The sequence below is a fragment of the Arachis duranensis genome, chromosome 6 (genome assembly GCF_000817695.3).
Source record: "Arachis duranensis cultivar V14167 chromosome 6, aradu.V14167.gnm2.J7QH, whole genome shotgun sequence".
NCBI lineage: Eukaryota > Viridiplantae > Streptophyta > Magnoliopsida > Fabales > Fabaceae > Arachis > Arachis duranensis.
The window spans coordinates 104,489,654-104,508,510 of record NC_029777.3 but is presented as its reverse complement, the minus strand read 5'-3'; the positions used below and the strand labels follow the sequence as shown (position 1 = coordinate 104,508,510).

Genomic DNA, 18,857 nt, shown 5'->3' with positions numbered 1-18,857 from the left:
TCTTCTGTAAGTGAAGTATTAAAATTGACTATAAAAATTTACATTATTGAATAATGGAAATTATGACTACGTAAAATTCGTGAAGTATTTCGTGCAGCGTTTTATTTCTGATTTTTTTTTCTTTTTTTAGATGCATTTGATTATAAATGCTTGAAGCTTGATGCTAGTTTGATTCTTCTTGTTTCAAGCTACAAAAGACATCAAATTAGAGAATAGAGAATCATACACCTCATGCTCTTCATCCAATTTAGAAAATTAGTGTCCCAAATACTGTATTTGGATATTATTTCTGAGATAAAAATACAGAGATTTAAACTCGTTTATCTATAGAGACAGAAATAGAGAGATAAATTTTGGTACTTCAAAGAGAGAAAACTATTGTATTTTCTCTATCTCTATGGCTATATTTAGATATTGTTTCTGAGACAGAAACACAGACATTGGATATAGAAACTTGTTTGGTTGTAGAGACAGAAAATATCTGCTCCGTTTGTCATGTCTATAGTTTTATCTAAGAGACAATATCTAACTCACTATTGGAAATATCAATTAAAATCAGTGATTTCATCAAATATTATCAAGCAAGACAAGAAAGCATATTCCAAGGAGAAAGCATGGCATAGTTATACCAAAATAAATAGAAAAGAACATAGAAAGAGCTTACTGACAAAGAATGGAATCAACCTGAGCTTCAAACAAGATTCCAACAACTACTCTTCGAGATGCTGATTGCTGAACCAGAAATCCAAGATCAAATTGTCTAATGAAAATATAAGAATGAGATTATAATTTTATACATTACAAATCATTATATTTTATAGAGAAGGAAATTTTATTTGAATAGAAGAGTACAAAAGCCTAACAGTAGTATAGTAAAATCATGCAACAATGCATGAAGAAACACCATTGAACCCTGTGCAGAGCACCAAAAAGAGATGCCAAAAGAGTAATCATAGCGCAAATAAAGCATAGAATGAAAAGGAATAACTAATGATTTTGGTATTATTTCCAACCAGATACAACAACATAAATGATAAACCAAAGATTGTCACAATGTCTGCTTTTCATTTACAGGATTCAAAATCTTTTCAAGAAAAAAGATGATGTTAATCCATATGAAAAATCCACAACTCCAAAAAGGATTCAAAAGCATGATCCAGAGAGATCTTGTCATAGGGCATATGAAAAGAGATCAGCTCTGAAGTCATGATACATTGATAAATATATTTGGGAACAAGGCAGCAAGTTACAATTACACACCTGATGTAGGCCTCAGATCAGCGGCTATGAAAACAAGAAACTAGAAAAGCAATGGCAAAGTGAAGCCAGAAGAGGGGAGTGTGAAGTAGACAATTTCAAATTCCTAATTCTTGGGTTATAAGGTAGCCTTTAACCTAGAGAAACTACAAAAAATTATAAGCAAATATCTCAGCATATGCTATAAGAGAATGTTTTAAATACAATTAAATAATACATCACTCCCTGCAAATGACTTGTCCGAATGCATTCTAAGGGTGCATATTGACAAATAATTATTTGGAATCAATTTATTTATTATTCCAAAATAATGCATATAACTTCATTGATTTCATGAAATTAACTCTAAAATGGCTACCTTAGTAGATTACATAGCTTACATTTCAATTTCAGCTGTACAAAAGTTGGCAACCAATAGCATTTCTACCCTTGGTTCAGACAAGTAACTGAGGACAATACCTATGTTTTGACACCAACAAAAGAAACTTTAACTGTCTCGTGAATTCTTAGGATACAGCATCAAGATTGATCCATGGTTATTCATCTACCTCCTAGTCAGTTTTTGGACAACATTTTGTACATGATGGAAAGTAGAAACCTTGAAAAACGAATTAAAAATCGTAATCCCAAAATGATATTCAGACATGAAAATTTTGAAGTTTCAGAAAATGTGAAGAAAATTAATGATGCTTCAATCAACTGGTCACCAGAAGTCTTTACAGGAGCACACACCATTCTTGAAATGGTGGAACCGATTGCGGTCTCTCACCACAATCTCTCTGTTATAAACCTTAGATATGAACTTAGTAGCAGAATGACAATCTTCACAGACACGCAAGTTTTTCACGAGTCTAATGGGTGTGCCAGGGGGTGTATTCAAAAGAGAAAAAGCTATGGCAATTTTTTCACTGTGTCTATACAAAGCATCTTCTTTGTCTTCTTCATCAATGTCAAGCAATACCTGTGAGGTTGTAGGCACATAGCCAGCCCTCTTTATCTCCCTTCCCATCTCGTCCATCATTTCATATATTTGTTTCGACTGATTATGTGACTTATCTCCAGCGACAAACTCATACATCTCATTATTCAGTTCAATCATGGTGCTTCCTGGGATCTTCTTCATCCCTTTCAAATCCATCATCTCTCTAACCTTGGTCTTTTTCTCCCAGCGAAGCAATTTTGCGTAAATGTTTGAAAGCAGTACATAGTTAGACTCTTGCATTGGCTCACTTCTGATAAGTTTTTTTGAGATGCTCTCTCCAAGCTTGAACTCACCACGAGCATGACAAGCAGTGATTATGCTTCTCCAGATGATTTGGTTTGGGTTAATAGGCATTTTTTGAACAAATTCCAAAGCCTCCTTGACAAGTCCAGCTCTACTTAACAGATCCACCATACATCCATAATGTTCAATCTTTGGCACAATGCTGAAGTTCTTCTCCATTGAATTGAAATAGTAATGTCCTTTATTGACCAGCCCGGAGTGGCTACAAGCAGAGAGGACCCCAATAAATGCAACATCATCAGGTGCCACCCTTTGCTCAATCATCATATTAAACAACGAAACAGCCTCTAAGCCGCGGCCATGCATTGCCAAACCAACAATCACCGAAGTCCATGAAACTATAGTGCGAAAACTCATTTGTCTAAACAGTTCCAGAGCTTTGTCAACATCACCACACTTTGCAAACATGTCTATCAAAGCATTGCAGAGCTCCACTGACTTTGGTATTTTCTTCCTCTCAACATAAGACTCTAACCACTTCCCAAGCTCAAGTGCACCCAAATCGGTACAAGCAGACAACACACAAACAATGGTGACATCGTCAGATACAACACCCTTAACCTGCATTTCCCTAAACAATCCAACAGCTTCCATAGACCGCCCGAGACGCGCATATCCACCAATCATAGCACTCCAAGTAACGGAATCAATCTTGGGACTTTCATCAAACACCTTCCGAGCAAACTCAACCCCTTCCCCACAACAACAATACATGTGAATCATAGTGTTCTGTACATGACGATCATCATCAAAACCAAACTTCACCAAAGATCCATGAACCATTTTCCCCAAATTCAAGTCACCAATGCCAGCACACGCCTTGAGCACAAAAGGGTACGTGAACTTATTTGGCAAAACGCCATAGCTAAACATGGTTTTGTAAAACTCCAGAGCCTTAAACTTTGAGCCAGCCGTTTGAGCATAAGCCCTGATAACAGTGTTAAACAAGAATGCATCATACAATAAGAGATTGTTATTATTATTAGAGGGGGAGAATAGGAATGAAGAAGCATAGTGAATGGCATTGAGATCAGAAGATGTTGAAGCGAACTTGGTGAGAACAAGAGGGTTGTTATGGAGACCCAATTTGAGGATGATGGTGTGGATTTGTGTGAGGTTGGTGAGAGTGTTGCAAGAATGAAGGAGGGTCAAGCAGGTTTGTTCTGCTAGTCTGCGTTCGGAGGTATAAGAAGGGAGTTGGAGGGCTAAGTTGGTAATTGCACGTGAAAGCTTGGTTCTGATGGAATGATTCATCACTATACCTCCGAACATTTGATCACTATGAAATTAACCAATATACGCAACTTCTTCAAATTTTACATACGTGAGAAAATAATTAAGCTTTTATTTATTTAAATAAAAATAAAACCCTGATCATGCGACGAAAATTGTTAAAAAAGGTCCACCAAATACTTTGCCTGACAAAATTTGGTGGTAACAGAAACGGCCACGTCAATCGCCATCTACCTTCCTTCTTTCTCAACTCTACTTGTCCCTCTCTTATGTTACGAGCTACCTGCATTCTTTATGATCGCATTCAAAGCATAACGCAAAAACCAACCTCGTTTACGGATTTGGAAAAAGATGAGAAGAATATTCTATCTTCTCTCTGAGTCCAAGAAGCTCATTGCAGCAACAAACCCAGCTTCCAAGCTTCGTTTCAATGCGCTTCGCTCTTTTTGCGATCACTCTCTCCTTCGCCCACAAAACCGTCCAGGTTCACCAAGCTCCACCTTCTGCAATTTCTTTCTCATTTTTATTTCGCGAAATGAAGTTAAATTATCTTAATTATTCATTGTTATACCAATTTCGAGTTGGTTGCGTGGTAGGCAAGTTCGTTTCTTATGATAGGTTCCGGTGGTGGCAAAGATAGCGAAGAGAGCTGTTCAATTTTATAGCTCTAATTTTTAAATATTGAATTTGAATTTGTCAATTGATTTAGTTAGTTAGTTTTTTTTTTTGCTATCATTACAGGGCCGCTTGTGCAGTATAAGAATCTAGTGGAGCAAGGGAAGTTGAAGCATGATCCATACCAAGAGGGTGTTGCTTCAGAGCTTGAGAACTTGCTTGCAAGGTTGGAGAAGTATGAGAAAGATATGGAAGAATATCATGTAAATTGGAACTGGATATTTTGTTCTATTCTAATCTTTCTTCATCCTTTCGTTTGTGGCTAGCAATGTGATTTTTTACTTGGTTATGGATGCTCAAGGATTCTGTAATTTTTTGTCAATGTGATTTTAAAATCATAGTCTTCCACTTGTGGCAGATAAAACTATCTGAATGGGAGAAGAGTAGGGAGAGTGAACGGCGAAAGCTTCTCACGGAGGAAGTTGAGCAGCAGCAGAAAGACGAGGATTGGTGGAAGCGGTTGAACAATAAACTTGTTGATAGATGGTCCTCCCGGTAAATTTTGAGTCAAAATTTAGATGATTTGGTTTCAACCTGCTGCTTAAGCATATGTGATCGGTTTGCTTCTGAGAATTTTCAATCAAACCTATATTTTTGTCTGAGTTTCTAATTTTGCTTCATTTAGGTTTCCTTGGTTTGAAATTTGTTGATGTTTCCTTGTTTTGAGTTTTTGCTTCAAATTATGTTTTCTGTACTAGTTACATTTTATTAAAGGGAGAAGTCTTTTGTGACTCAGTAAGAAACCAGAAAATATGGAGCCAGGGGTCGGAAAATGGGTGTCATATCTGAAACGTGAGAAGAAGTTGGATTCACTAGTTGGTCGCCGTCCTACTGCTCCTCCAGCCCCAAAAGGACTTTACATATATGGCAATGTTGGCACAGGTAACTTCATTCTTTCATTTTTCCTTATTTCAGATGAATCTCTATGTTACCTGTAGTTCAAACTTCACCACCACTTGATTTATGGTTATCATAATGCTCTACGTTTATGCTTACATCATTTATATCAGCTTCCAGTTTCCATATAATGTCTGCTTTATTTTGCAACTTTTTTTCTGATAATTTTGATCACATTTTTAATGCCGAAGGGAAGACAATGCTGATGGACATGTTTTACAGTGCCACTGAGGGAATAGTTAAACATCGAAGAAGGTATCACTTCCATGAGGTGAGTATTTTTTCCTGGACTATTTATCATGTTTCTTTAGTCAGACTACTGTGAATGTAGCGCTGAAAGAGAAAGAGTTTAATCTTTTCCTATCAATATGCAGGCCATGCTTAGAATAAATGAACACATGCACAAGATATGGAAAACTCAAATGGAAGAGAAGTCCTTGCAGTCTAGCATTGCTGGTTGGATTATGAATCTTCCTTTTGACACAAAAGCTAAGGAGTGGCTGGCTGCAGAGGAAAGGTACAAGCAAGAGATGCAGATGAAAAACATACTTCCAGCTGTAGCAGATGAATTTTTCCTGAATCAAGAAGAGGACAGAAAGGGGGCTAGTATTTTGTGCTTTGATGAAATACAGGTAAATAAAAATGTAAAATCGTATTATAATAGATTCTCATTATTTGTATTGTAGGTTATTTTTTTCAGAAGCCATCATGACTGATTTAATTATTTGGAAAGTAAAATGGATGTAATGGGGTATTTTCATATGTATTATAATTCTGTTTGGTTTTCTTGCTTAACCCTTGTCTATTTCTTTATGCATAAGGTGCTTGGATTTCTTTTGTGCAAATAAGTTTTTTTGCACCCCTATGTACACATTAGCTCCAGCCTCCAGATCACACTGTCTGGAAGCAGGCTTTAAGGCATCACTGTTTTAGCTTGTAGGGTTGATTTTCTTCCATTGTTTTGTCCTGCCTATTTGATTCATTCTGTGAGCACTCTCTGCACTATGCTACTTGTAGCTTTTGCTGATCTGATCCTTTCAGAATCGCAAATTATAATGACTTTTTGATGCTCTATTTCAGACTGTTGATGTATTTGCTATTGTGGCTTTATCTGGAATTCTAAGCAGATTACTGAGCAGTGGAACCATTATTGTGGCAACCAGTAATCGAGCGCCGAAGGATTTAAATGAGGTGTGTTTTTTATTTGTCTCTCTTTTGCTGCATGTGGGTCAAGTTATTACAAGGATGATGTGTTTTTTATGTTGTGGGGATGGAGGAGCCTTGGAATCCAGACCTGTTGGATATGATGTCTTATTTGTTTCCTATTCTCTTTCTTGGATCATTTGTCTTGTTCAGGCTGGTATGCAACGGGAAATCTTCCAAAAACTTGTATCCAAGTTGGAACAGCATTGTGAGAATGTATTAGTAGGAAGTGAAGTTGACTACCGTCGGTTTATAGCACAGAGATCAGCAAATCAGGTGAGAATTTAAAGATATCTATTTACAAATGGGATGTCATATTGTCAACTTTGCTATAAAACAATGATTTTCTTTTCTTGAATATTTGTATATTGATGGTATGCACCTCTGAATTCTATTTTCAACTATTGTGGTCAACTGGTCATTGATTTCTCTTATATGTCATCTACAACATATAGTTAGCAAAGTCATTCAAAAGTAATAATTAAGAGCTGATATTGTGTTATGAATAGAAAGGAAAATAATCAATAGTTGGTAAGCATATACTTCACTATGATAAATTTAAATCTAGACCAATATATAAAGAGAATTGGGGTAGTTTGATTTATATTTTGGTCTTTCTCACATTTGTCTCTCACACAATTTGTAAAAATAATTCCAAAATGGTTGACGTGAGGAATTGAATCTAGTCTCTTCAGGTCGTACCCTTTACAAATTCTTTAACCACTAAGATATAAATCTTGTTGTGTTTATTTTTTTATATAAAAAAAAATATAAAAATGCTCAATAAACACCAAAAATAAGTTTTGTGTATATTTATACATGTTTGTTCACACATCTTTTTGTGTTTATTGTTTTATATAAAAAAAATATAAAAATGCTCAATAAACACCAAAAATCAACTTCGTGTATATTTATACATGTTCTTTCACACATCTTTTTCAACAGAGTAATCAGCTACCAGGATAATGAAGCATATCATAATAAAAAATTCAAAACTTGTCCCAGTAGAATAATCAAACCTTTTTATAGCATTATAATCAAATTTTTTCATGAACACCACATATGCATTCCTATACGGTGGCTTGGTGGCTGATTTTTTTATATTCATGTTGCACAATTATAAAAGATAGGCGCTAATATATAATGCTTAATTGGAATAATTTTAGTTTTAATGGTTAATCAAATGTAGATGCACTATTTCTGGCCCATTGAACCAGAAGCTGCCAATAAATTCGAGAAGAAGTGGCATGACGTAACAGGAAGGTTTGGAGGAAGAATAATCAGCAACACCATCTCAGTGATGTTTGGAAGGTACTCTACGAATCTAATTATAGTTAGTGCTGTCAAACAATGGTAAATAGTAACCTTGGATCATATAATTTCTGTTTCAATGACAGGACACTTGAGGTTCCTGAAAGTTGTGAGGGAGTTGCACGCTTCACGTTTGAGTATCTCTGTGGTCGTCCGGTACATTGTCTCTTTGTGTCCAGTTATTTCCAACTTTCTTCCAGCTAACACTGTCATTAAACGGGATTCTATTTATTTATTTATTTATTTACCCCCTCACATGGAATATCTGGTGATTAAATTCCTACTTGATGTGGTTTTGATCTTGCCTCAATGACCTTAGGGTCAACTACACTCGCCTCAGGGTAAGGGGTATTGACAGTCTTGTATTAGAAATTTGGATTAATGTAGAATCCTTTTTCTAATAAAGTATTAGTTGAATACTAGGCGGCTTGAATTGCTCGAGTGAAATCCATAAAGTCTCATTTATTTGTATGGTATATATTGCAAATCAGATCCCAAAATGATCATTTATCTACTACTGTAGCTATACCATGCACCAATAAATATTTAGAGTAATAACAGTGCGAGTTATCATTGTTAGAAAACAAATTAAGCTTCAAAGTTTGATAGATAAATCATCCCCAGACGACCATGTTTGGGAGGTTTGGTTCTGAAAACTGAAAAGGGTAGGAATAGTACAATATCATGCTTTGTTGTTGTTCCTTAATCCCCATTCTTACGATGTAACTTGCTTTCAAGTTTTATTCTAGTGTTTGTGCATATACGACAACTTGCTTACTCTCTCTCTCTCTCGGCTTTCAGTTGGGTGCAGCTGACTATATTGCAGTTGCTGAAAACTATCACACTGTTTTCATATCTGATATTCCAGTGATGAGTATGCGCATCCGTGACAAGGTATTGTTACTGAAAGGTTGAGTTGACCTCAACTGTATTGCTATTTGCCTTATTTTACTATGAAGGGAAATTTTAGGTTATGAAACTCGTATTCTCTCACTCTGTATCTGCATTGTTTCATAGAATATTCCTAAATAACAGCCATTGCATTGAATTAGTACAATTGTTTCTGCATAACCCTGTCTTGTTTTGATTTTTATATTGTATATATTTTACTTTTCAGGCAAGGAGATTTATAACCCTAATTGACGAGTTGTACAATCATCATTGCTGCCTTTGTTGCTTGGCATCCTCCTCAATTGATGAATTATTTCAAGGAACTGAGGATGGCACACTTTTTGACTTGGAGAGGTAACCTTATGCTTGTAGTCTTAAATTTTCTTCTGATGCCATGTAGCTGGGAACAGATGGCTCAGATTATAAACATTTTTCATTGAATTCCCAAATCTAGGTATTTTCATGAATTGCAATGTCTTTGTGGGGGGGGACTTGTATATAAAGAAATTGTGAAACATTTATCATATGTATTTATTTCCTGGAATGGCCCTGTAAAATTGTTTTCAAAATCCCGGAAGCGTGCTGCAAGTCTATGTTGACTGATTTACAAACCGTGTTACAATTGCTAAAATGTGGCATACATAATATGTGAGGCGAGGCAATAAGGAGTTTTAGTCACGGTTTCACCAATATCTATTGTTAGCAAATGCAGTATTTGTACTGATAGGTTCCAAAAGTGATGTTTTATTGATTTAGTTAAAAAGTTGGAGTCCCTAAATACCCTGTATCTGAAATCTGAATTTTTTAGTTCTCAGGTTTCTATCAAACTTGGGATAGAAGGCACGTAGATTTGATAAATAGCTACTGATTTATGTATATCCTATTATTAGAATTTTCTCAGTAGTGTATAAACTAGTGCTTATATAAGGCTTATCAACTCTGTTGGTGGTGGTATTCTAGTGATCAATGTTGCATTGCTAACTGAACCTCTGCAATCTCGTCTTGGTTTCAGTTTCCAGTTTGAAACAGAGACCGAAGGTGCTAAACTTCGCCGTGATGTCTTAGCAGAAGGCAATGTGGGCTCAGGAGGTACTCCTGTTGGTATCACATCCATATTATCTGGTCAAGAAGAGATGTTTGCCTTTCATAGAGCTGTAAGTACGACCTCCCAGCTTTTAGTTTCAATGGAAGCAAGAACACTGCAGATTATGTTTTTTAACCTTTTGAAAGAACATCATTAACATTGGCTCTTTCTTGGAATGCTTGGTAGGTTTCGCGCCTTGTAGAAATGCAAACGCCATTGTACTTGGATGGAGTTCGCGATGTCCATCCTTATTTTCAGAGGCAACGTAGGAGATCTCAAAAATCTAGTGGCAGCTTACTCTCTGAGGCATCAATCTGAAAATAAGATTTTCATTCTATTTGTACCAAAATAACTGTTTTCCAACGGCCTAAACTCTGCTTGTTATTCCAAACAAGTAAAAGTAGGTGAGTGATCTAGTTAGTGTGATAATAATGTTCATTCTTTATTCCTTACAGCTATAGGTTCTAAATAATGCAATAATGCATATGATAAATATGTACTTTGAAAAGTCCAAAATGTGCAAGTAATGCTGAAGGATATTGAATATTATCCTCATAATTGTTGTTTGATACTTTCATTCATCAAGTTTAACAGTAGTTCCTGATACTTTTTCATTGTCAGTGTTATGTGTTGTGCAGATTTTTTTCTCTCTCTTTTATGGATATGCAAGCTACCTTTTACAGAGTTACCCATGGTTGAAAAAAGCTAGAAAATCGATGGTCTTATCTTTTGCTAGTTAAATCGATGGGATTTTCCGTTTTTATTTATTATCTTTTTGTGGTCTGAAACATTGATGGTTTATAAGTAACCTTTTTTGGGTCTGGATTTGAATAACTCAACTGTTATCTTTGATCACAAGGAATAGCCCAACAAAATGGATGAGTGACAAAGCAAATTAGCTTCGGTGCGAAATATGTCTAAGAATAAATGACCATTTGTACCCATGAGAGATGAAAACGCTGACATTTGTACCCATGAAAGCTCGAAACTAATCTTGTACCCATGATAGATGTTGTCCGTGTGACAAAAATGCCCTGGCTTGGATCTGAGTTTGGTTCGTGGGTTTCCGAACCTACGTGGCACTCCCAAACCCTCCCCCAATCTGAGCCAACCATTCACCATCATCATCTTCATCTTCTTCACCATCACCATCACCATAACCTCCATAACCTCCATCACCATCACCTCAGCACCACCACAGCCACCTCCCTTCACCACAACCTCCGGCAACAACCCACACCGCCGTGCCCCTTTCTCTTCTTCTTCCCCTCTTCTCACCTCCGCTGAGCCCAGAAACCACAGCGCCAGCTCCTCCTCTCCATCAAAACAGCAAAATTTTCAAACACCAGCATGAATCAAAACAAACCTAAATCCACTAACATGCATTTCTAACTAACCAAATTAAGCAAAATGAACTAAAAGCAAAGAAACAGAACTCAGGAAAAAACGCATGGGATGGAAGACACAGGGAAAAACGGAGGTTCTGTTGCTGATTATGGTGTTTTTCTCGCCATGTTGAATTTGTGCGAGGGTACGAGGTCGCTTGAGTATGGGAAAAGGGTTCATGAGTTCTTGAGAAGATCGAGGTTTCGAGGGGAGGTTGAATTGAACAATAGGTTGATTGGAATGTATGGGAAATGTGGTAACATGAATATTGCACGCAATGTGTTTGATCGAATGCCAGAGAGAAACATGAGTTCTTGGCACTTGATGATCATTGGATACACTGAAAATGGAGCTGGTAATGATGCTTTGTTGGTTTTTCAGGAGATGAAGGAGGCAGGGACACGGCCTGAGAGTGAAACTTTTGCATTGGTTTTGGCTGCGTGTGCAAGGGAAGAAGCTGTAGAGGAAGGATTATTGCACTTTGAATCAATGAAGGAGTATGGAATTGTTTCCACCATGGAGCATTACATGGAGGTCATTAACATTCTGGGTAATGCCGGTCAGTTGAATGAAGCTGAGGAGTTCATTGAGAGTAAGCCATTTCAGCCTGAAGATGACATTTGGGAGGCTCTTCGAAATTTTGGTAGGATTCATGGAGATATAGATCTTGAGGATCGTGCGGAGGAGTTGTTGGCATGTCTAAATCCTTCAAAGGCCATTGCTGATAAGCTTCCAACACCTCCAAGGAAGAAACAGTTTGCAATTAACATGCTAGAGGAGAAGAATAGAGTGGCCGAGAATCAGTGTGCCGTTCCGTATAAAGAGGCTGATGAGAAATTGAAGAGTTTGAGTGGCTAGAGGAGGAGCTGGCGCTGTGGTTTTTGGGCTCAGCGGAGGTGAGAAGAGGGGAAGAAGAAGAGAAAGGGGCGCGGCGGTGTGGGTTATCGCCGGAGTTTGTGGTGAAGGGAGGTGGCTGTGGCGGTGCTGAGGTGATGGTGATGGAGGTTATGGTGGCTGGGAAGAGACAGTGATGGATGGGGATGATGGTGAAGAAGTGAAGATGATGATGGTGAATGGTTGACTCAGATTGGAGGGGGATTTGGGAGTGCCACGTAGGTTCGGAAATCCACAAACCAAGTTCAAATCCAAGCCAGGGCACTTTTGTCACACGGACAGTATCTATCATGGGTACAAGATTAGTTTCGAACTTTCATGGATACAAATGTCAGCGTTTTCATCTCTCATGAGTACAAATGGTCATTTATTCATATGTCTAAATATAATATTTTACGCATTCTCCCGAATGGGATTCACAATTATCATCTCTTTTATACATGTGCACTTTGGATTTCTTAAATTTTCTGAAATTGTAAATCTTTATATCAGGAGAAAAATTATAGTAAATAACGTAAATAACAAATTATAGAATTAGTCATAATGGTAGACTAACAAATAATGTTAGGAGACAATAAAAAATTAACCTAAAATAGTTTTAAATTATCATATTTTATATTTTTAATTATTATTTATTTTATTTTTAATTATTATTGGAATAATTGAGTAATTAGATATAATAAGTATATAATTATGAATGTTACATATATAAAATTATAGATATTAAATTAAATAAATTGATTTTAGATTATTATCTCTCTAATATTACCGGTAGATAAGTAATGCTTCTGTACAAAATAAAATGGATAGATTACTAAATAGTATTATCTTTGTTGAGTCTGCAGTGGAATTTGAACTTCTAATAGATACAAATTAATATGAAATTGAACACTATCTACAATAGTGCACCAACTATAACAAAGCCAATACGAGAAAATAGGATGTGAATTAATTTTCTTTCTTATTTTTGATGATGTTTCAACTACATTGTTACAGAAATATATATAGTATCATCTATGCTATAATTTTAATGAATGAGAATAAAATTCTCCTATAAAAACTCCCTACAAGTTCTTTGCTATTAAAACTCCTTGCAAACTTTATTTTACTCCCTAAGTTTGCTCTTAGCCTTTCTTTTATTCTCACATTCTCCACCTTATTCACAATTTGAAATCTACTCAAATTTTGGACGATCAAAGCATGGTATTCATATCCGGTTGCATCATTTTTACAATGACTGCCTACGTACCTTTGTTCAGGATCAAACCAATCGTAGTTCCTCTATTTCTCCATGTAATGCCTAACATGAAGCAATATTGAGCAATTCCAAACAGTGTTGGAACTTGTTTTCTGACACTACTTTAGTCAATATATCAGCAGGGTTTTCATCTGTGTGTACTTTTATAAGAGAAAAGTTACCTTTCTCTATAACATCGCGCACGAAGTGATATCTTATATCAATATGCTTGGTACGAGTATAATGAACCTGATTTTTAGCCAAATGAATTGCACTTTGACTATCACAACTCAGATTCACGCAATCTTGCTTTAACCCCAAATCATCTAGAAGACCCCTTAGTCACAATGCTTCTTTCACCCCTTCTGTTACTGCCATGTACTCAACTTCTGTAGTAGATAGTGCCACTGTAGCTTGTAACATCGATCGCCAACTAATTGGAGCACCTTGTATTTTATATACATAACCAGTCGTAGAACATCTTCTATCTAGATCACCAGCATAATCAGAATCAACAAAGCCCGATTTGACATGATTTTCCACTAAAGCATAAACATGTGTCAATGGTACCCTTCAAGTATCTTAATATCCACTTGACTGCTTCCCAGTGTGCCTTACCCGGATTTGCCATGAACCTGCTAACAACACTGACTACCTGTGAAATATCTGGGCGTGTACACACCATATCATACATTAGGCTACTAACTGCACTAGCATAAAGTACATTTTCCATGTAAGCCTTATCCTCTGCTGTTGTGGGAGATTGTTTACCAGAGAACCTAAAATGTGAAGCCAACGGCGTTACCACCGATTTAACATTTTTCATTTCAAACCTTTCAATGACACGCTAAATATATCCTCTTTGACTCAAGAACAATTTTTGCCTTGATCTCTCTCTTTTAATTTCCATGCCTAATATTTTTCGTGCAGCACCCAAGTCTTTTGTTTCAAATTCTTTACCAAGTTGAACCTTTAACATATCTATCTCTACCTTGCTCTTAGAGGCAATAAGCATGTCATCCACATACAATAGAAGATAGATATAATCACCTCCAGAAAACTTACGAATATATACACAACAATCATAATTACTTCTGGAAAAACCTTGATTTAACATAAAGGAGTCAAATCGCTTATAAAATTGCCGAAGAGATTGTTTCAATCCATATAGCGATTGCCTCAAACGACATACCTGACTTTCTTTACCCTCAATTTTGAAACCCTTAGGTTGATATATGTAGATTTCTTCCTCTAAGTCACCGTGCAAGAATGCAGTCTTCATGTCTAGTTGTTCCAACTCAAGATCACCATGAGGGACAAGACTTAAAAGCACCTGTATGGAAATGTGTTTCACCACAGGAGAAAATATCTCATTGTAATCAACACCTTCTTTCTGTGCAAATCCCTTTGCTACTAACCTAGTTTTGAATCTTGTACCATCTGACTTAGTAGGATCTTCTTTTATTTTATACACCCACTTACAACCAATTGCAGTCTTTTCCACGGACAATGGGACCACATCCCATGTTTTGTTCTTATGAAGAGATTGCATCTCTTCCTCCATAACGACAAACCAAATCTCTCTTCTTAGCTCTATCATCAAGCTTATTATCTTTGACATGATAATAGGCTGTGCATCCAAAGACTCTGAGTTTCTCGTAATCTGCATGTTCCCCTGACTACATCTTATAAGGTGCGTTTTCATCTAGAGAAGAATGTGGGGATTGATTCACTATGTAGCAAGCTTTAGCAACCGATTCTGCCCACCATTCTTTGCCTAATCCGGAATTAGAGCGCATACACCTTGCCTTCTCAATTAGCGTATGAGTCAGTCATTTGGCGACTCCATTCTGTTGTGTTTCTCTAACTGTCCAGTGTCTTGTAATGCCTTCTCGGTCACAGAACTCCTTGAAAGCCCCATCCGTGTACTCTGTGCCATTATCAAATCGTAGAGTTTTCATCTTCCTACCTGTTCGGTTTTCAACCATTGCTCTCCACCGCTTAAAAGTATCGAATACCTCATTCTTATGTTTTAGGAAGTAAATCCAAACATACCTGAAATAATCATCAACAAAAGTAACAAAATACCTGGAACCACCCTTAGAAGTAACTTTAGTTGGGCCCCAAACATCAGTATGCACGTAGTCTAACAACCTTCTGCTTTTATGCTTGCTTGTAGAAAACTTCACCCTATGTGCCTTTCCATACACACAATGCTCACAAAATTTCATATGTGGTTTCTTCATATTTTTCAGCAAATCTTGTCCACAAAGCAATGATAGACCTTTCTCTGACATATGTCCAAGCTGCATGTGCCATATTCTTGTGCAATTTGTTTGATCTCTACTTCTACCGATTCTAAATGCTAATTCACCAGTGACTGTTGACCCCAAAAGAGAATAAAGATTACTGTGGCGAACTCTCTTCATCACTACCAAAGAACCACGAACAACTTTTAGTACCCAATTTTCCGCAACTATTTTGCAATCATTTTTCTCCAACAAACCTATGGAGATAAGATTTTTCCGCAAGTCTGGAATATGTCTCACATCCTTTAAGATTTTTACTATTCCATCATGCATCTTAATTCTTATAGTACCCAAAACCCCACAGTTTTACAAGCATGATCATTGCCAATTAAAACTGTGTCACTATTTATACTTTCATAGGTAGTAAACCACTTCCTATTTGGACACATATGGTGAGAGGCTCCTGAATCAAGAATCCACTTACCGGAGATTTCATAAGATTGTTCTTTTACAGAGTAACAATCCTCCTCATCATTTGAGACGTAGCTTGCTTCTTGCTTTTCTTTTGGTTGTCGTTGTTCTGTTTCTTGAAAGTTATCTTCTTATTTGGACAATTTACTTTGAAATGTCCATCCTCACCACATTTAAAGCATGTTCTCTCTGCGTGAGGTCTAGATTTTGGCCTAGACTTTTCACGCTTATTACCTTTTCCTCTTTCATTAGTCCTTCCTCTAGTCGCGAACAATCCTTGTACTTGATCATTATACTCTCTTTCATTTGAAGATGACATTACACTTGTAGCAACCTTACGTAGATCATCCGTTAAAAGTGATGCCCTCGTCTCATCCATGGTCAGAGTGTCACCCACCAGCATCAATGTCTGCACTAGATTTTCATAGAACTTCGGTAATGAAAGTAACAATATGAGTGCCTGGTCTTCATCATCAACCTTTACATCTATATCCTTTAAGTTTGATATGATCCTATCAAACTTATTGATATATTCTCGGATTGAGGTGCCTTCCTCCATCTTGCATGTATACAATTTGGATTTTAAGTAGATCTTGTTAGTTAGAGTCTTCATCATGAAGTTACTCTCTAACTTTGTCCAGACGCCTGCTGTAGTTGTTTCTTCGTTCACCAAGAAAGCAACATTCCTCTCAAGGCATAAGATTATTGCAGCCCGTGTCTCAAGTTCTAATTATTCTCGATCCTCATCTTTCATTCCTTCCGCCTTTTTCTCTTTTTCCGCTAGTGCCTTGTGTAACTTTTGTGATATAAGCAGATTTTTCATATGCTTCCTCCAATAGGAAAAATCATTTTTCCCATTGAACTTATCGATTTCATATTTGCCTACTTTGACATTACTACTAGTAGAAGCCATCATATTTAAAATTAAATTTTACCACTCAAATAATGAATAATATAACGTTGGCTCTTGATACCAATTGTTGAGTCTGTAGCAGAATTTGGACTTCTAATAGATACAAAGTAATATGAAATTGAACACTACCTACAATAATGCACTAATGATAACAAAGCCAATACGAGAAAATAGGATGGAATTAATTTTGTTTCTTATTTTTGATGATGTTTCAACTACATTGTTACAGAAATGTATATAGTATCATCTATGTTATAATTTTAATGAATGAGAATAAAATCCTCCTATGAAAATTCCTTACAAGTTCTTTTCTATTAAAACTTCTTGCAAACCTTATTTTACTCCCTAAGTTTGTTCTTAGCCTTTCTTTTATTCTCACAATCCTATTATATGATTAAGGGTGGCAAAGGATAGTCCGTCCCTGCCAAGGCATGTCCAAAAAAAAGGAGGAAGGTTGCCCTGCTTAAGACTATTTTTTAGTAAAAAATTCATCTCAATTTTTATTTATGATTCACTTGTCTTGAAAGATAATTCTATATCAATTCTTACATTATAAATAGTAAATGAAAACTCAAAGCATCTCTCTTCTTTATTAAGAAAAATTAACTTTGGTTCCTGTTATGGTGCAATTTTTAACCAAAATGAAATAATGGTATAGGGGAAGAAACTATTTACATTCCAATAAAATTAACCACAAGTAACCCCCACTAGTTAGGTTCCCCACATCCACTCCATCCATCAACTCACCGGTCTAAGTGACATTGGAAATGACAAACCTTTTAATGCCATCATTTAAAACCACATTCCTTTTTTACAGTAATTATTTAATATTATTTTTAATAAAGCAAGTTGAACTGGGGGCTCCAAAACTACCCCACTCGCCGAGTTATAGCTCATCTAAAAGCTCAACCTGCTCCATTAAAAATCCTCAAGCTAAACATAGGAGCTATGATACGGCTGTTACAAATTAATAGCTATAACTCGGCAATATGAGTAATAAATTGGCATTTGGCGTTATAACTCAGTCGTTATGCGTTACAAACAAACTCAACAAACTACATCCTGGAATAAAATTGTCTGACCATGTATTTATTACTTATTAAACCTAATAACTTCTCACCTATAAAGGTATGATGTTTTATCCTTAACAGACACACTGAATTCTCAATACTGACTTAAGCATCAGAGTGCCTTTTGCAGGTACATCCCCCCTTGTTCATACTCTCCATGCAGTGACGCCTTCCTAGATAGAACGCTCGAATTTCTCAAGCTCATAGATCGGCGCTGAAGGAATAACTCGGCGTTGACTTTCGGAGACCGAGCTATATCCATTAATTAAATAATTAAATCATAATTAATTTATTAATAATTATAATAATTTAATATAATTATTTATTTTAAAGATAACTTACCACTTATCATTGACAACCACAAATCTCTGTGAGGAGAACTCTTTCTCCTAGATGCATGAAGAGGGACGCTACTTCTCTTATCTCCAATAGTTAGAAAATGGAACCTTGAAAAAATTCATACGTTGGAGGTGCTTTAAGTAAAGCAAATTTAAAATGTTAGCTTGCTTAAGTTTTTTAAAATAAAGTAATAAAATTAATTTAAAAAATTATAATTAAAAAAATACAAATAAAAAATAATTTTATTATTTTTTCTAAATTTTAAACTTTAAAAGAATTATCTAAAATAATATTTATCAATATTTTTTTATTTTAAAAAATAAATAATATAATTTGAATATATACGTAAAAGTGTAAAATAAAATAATTAAAGTTAAAAATAAAAAAAGAATAAAAATAAATTCAAAACATGTTTTGTATATGCAATAATTTATAGGTTAATAGTAGATTTAATGGAATTTA

At 35.9% G+C, this 18,857-nt stretch overlaps 3 protein-coding genes across 3 annotated transcripts; 2 read left to right on the top strand and 1 right to left on the bottom strand.

The window, feature by feature from the left end:
- Nucleotides 1-1,868: 1,868 nt before the first annotated feature.
- LOC107495357 (pentatricopeptide repeat-containing protein At4g21065-like) lies at nt 1,869-3,796 on the bottom strand. The gene has a single exon (XM_016116484.3). The coding sequence runs from the start codon at nt 3,794-3,796 to the stop codon at nt 1,961-1,963; it is 1,836 nt and encodes a 611-aa protein (XP_015971970.2). The 3' UTR covers nt 1,869-1,960.
- A 126-nt stretch (nt 3,797-3,922) lies between these two features.
- Nucleotides 3,923-10,444, top strand: LOC107495358 (uncharacterized). The gene is made up of 14 exons (XM_016116485.3): nt 3,923-4,259; nt 4,517-4,653; nt 4,809-4,945; nt 5,187-5,332; nt 5,539-5,618; nt 5,722-5,979; nt 6,428-6,538; nt 6,704-6,826; nt 7,740-7,861; nt 7,948-8,017; nt 8,663-8,755; nt 8,979-9,106; nt 9,765-9,906; nt 10,023-10,444. The coding sequence occupies exons 1-14, from the start codon at nt 4,127-4,129 to the stop codon at nt 10,152-10,154; spliced, it is 1,812 nt and encodes a 603-aa protein (XP_015971971.1). The 5' UTR covers nt 3,923-4,126; the 3' UTR covers nt 10,155-10,444.
- Nucleotides 10,445-11,320: 876 nt separating this feature from the next.
- LOC107495298 (pentatricopeptide repeat-containing protein At2g15690, mitochondrial-like) lies at nt 11,321-12,080 on the top strand. The gene has a single exon (XM_016116406.3). The coding sequence runs from the start codon at nt 11,349-11,351 to the stop codon at nt 12,078-12,080; it is 732 nt and encodes a 243-aa protein (XP_015971892.3). The 5' UTR covers nt 11,321-11,348.
- The last annotated feature ends 6,777 nt before the right edge of the window (nt 12,081-18,857 follow it).

What these genes read in the sequence shown, in the direction of transcription:
- LOC107495357 (XM_016116484.3), bottom strand. Translation starts at nt 3,796, where the DNA reads ATGAATCATTCCATCAGAACCAAGCTTTCACGTGCAATTACCAACTTA.
- LOC107495358 (XM_016116485.3), top strand. Translation starts at nt 4,127, where the DNA reads ATGAGAAGAATATTCTATCTTCTCTCTGAGTCCAAGAAGCTCATTGCA. An exon ending in TCGCCCACAAAACCGTCCAG is followed by an intron (nt 4,260 to 4,516) that starts GTTCACCAAGCT and finishes CTATCATTACAG; the next exon opens with GGCCGCTTGTGCAGTATAAG. An exon ending in CACAGAGATCAGCAAATCAG is followed by an intron (nt 6,827 to 7,739) that starts GTGAGAATTTAA and finishes AATCAAATGTAG; the next exon opens with ATGCACTATTTCTGGCCCAT.
- LOC107495298 (XM_016116406.3), top strand. Translation starts at nt 11,349, where the DNA reads ATGTTGAATTTGTGCGAGGGTACGAGGTCGCTTGAGTATGGGAAAAGG.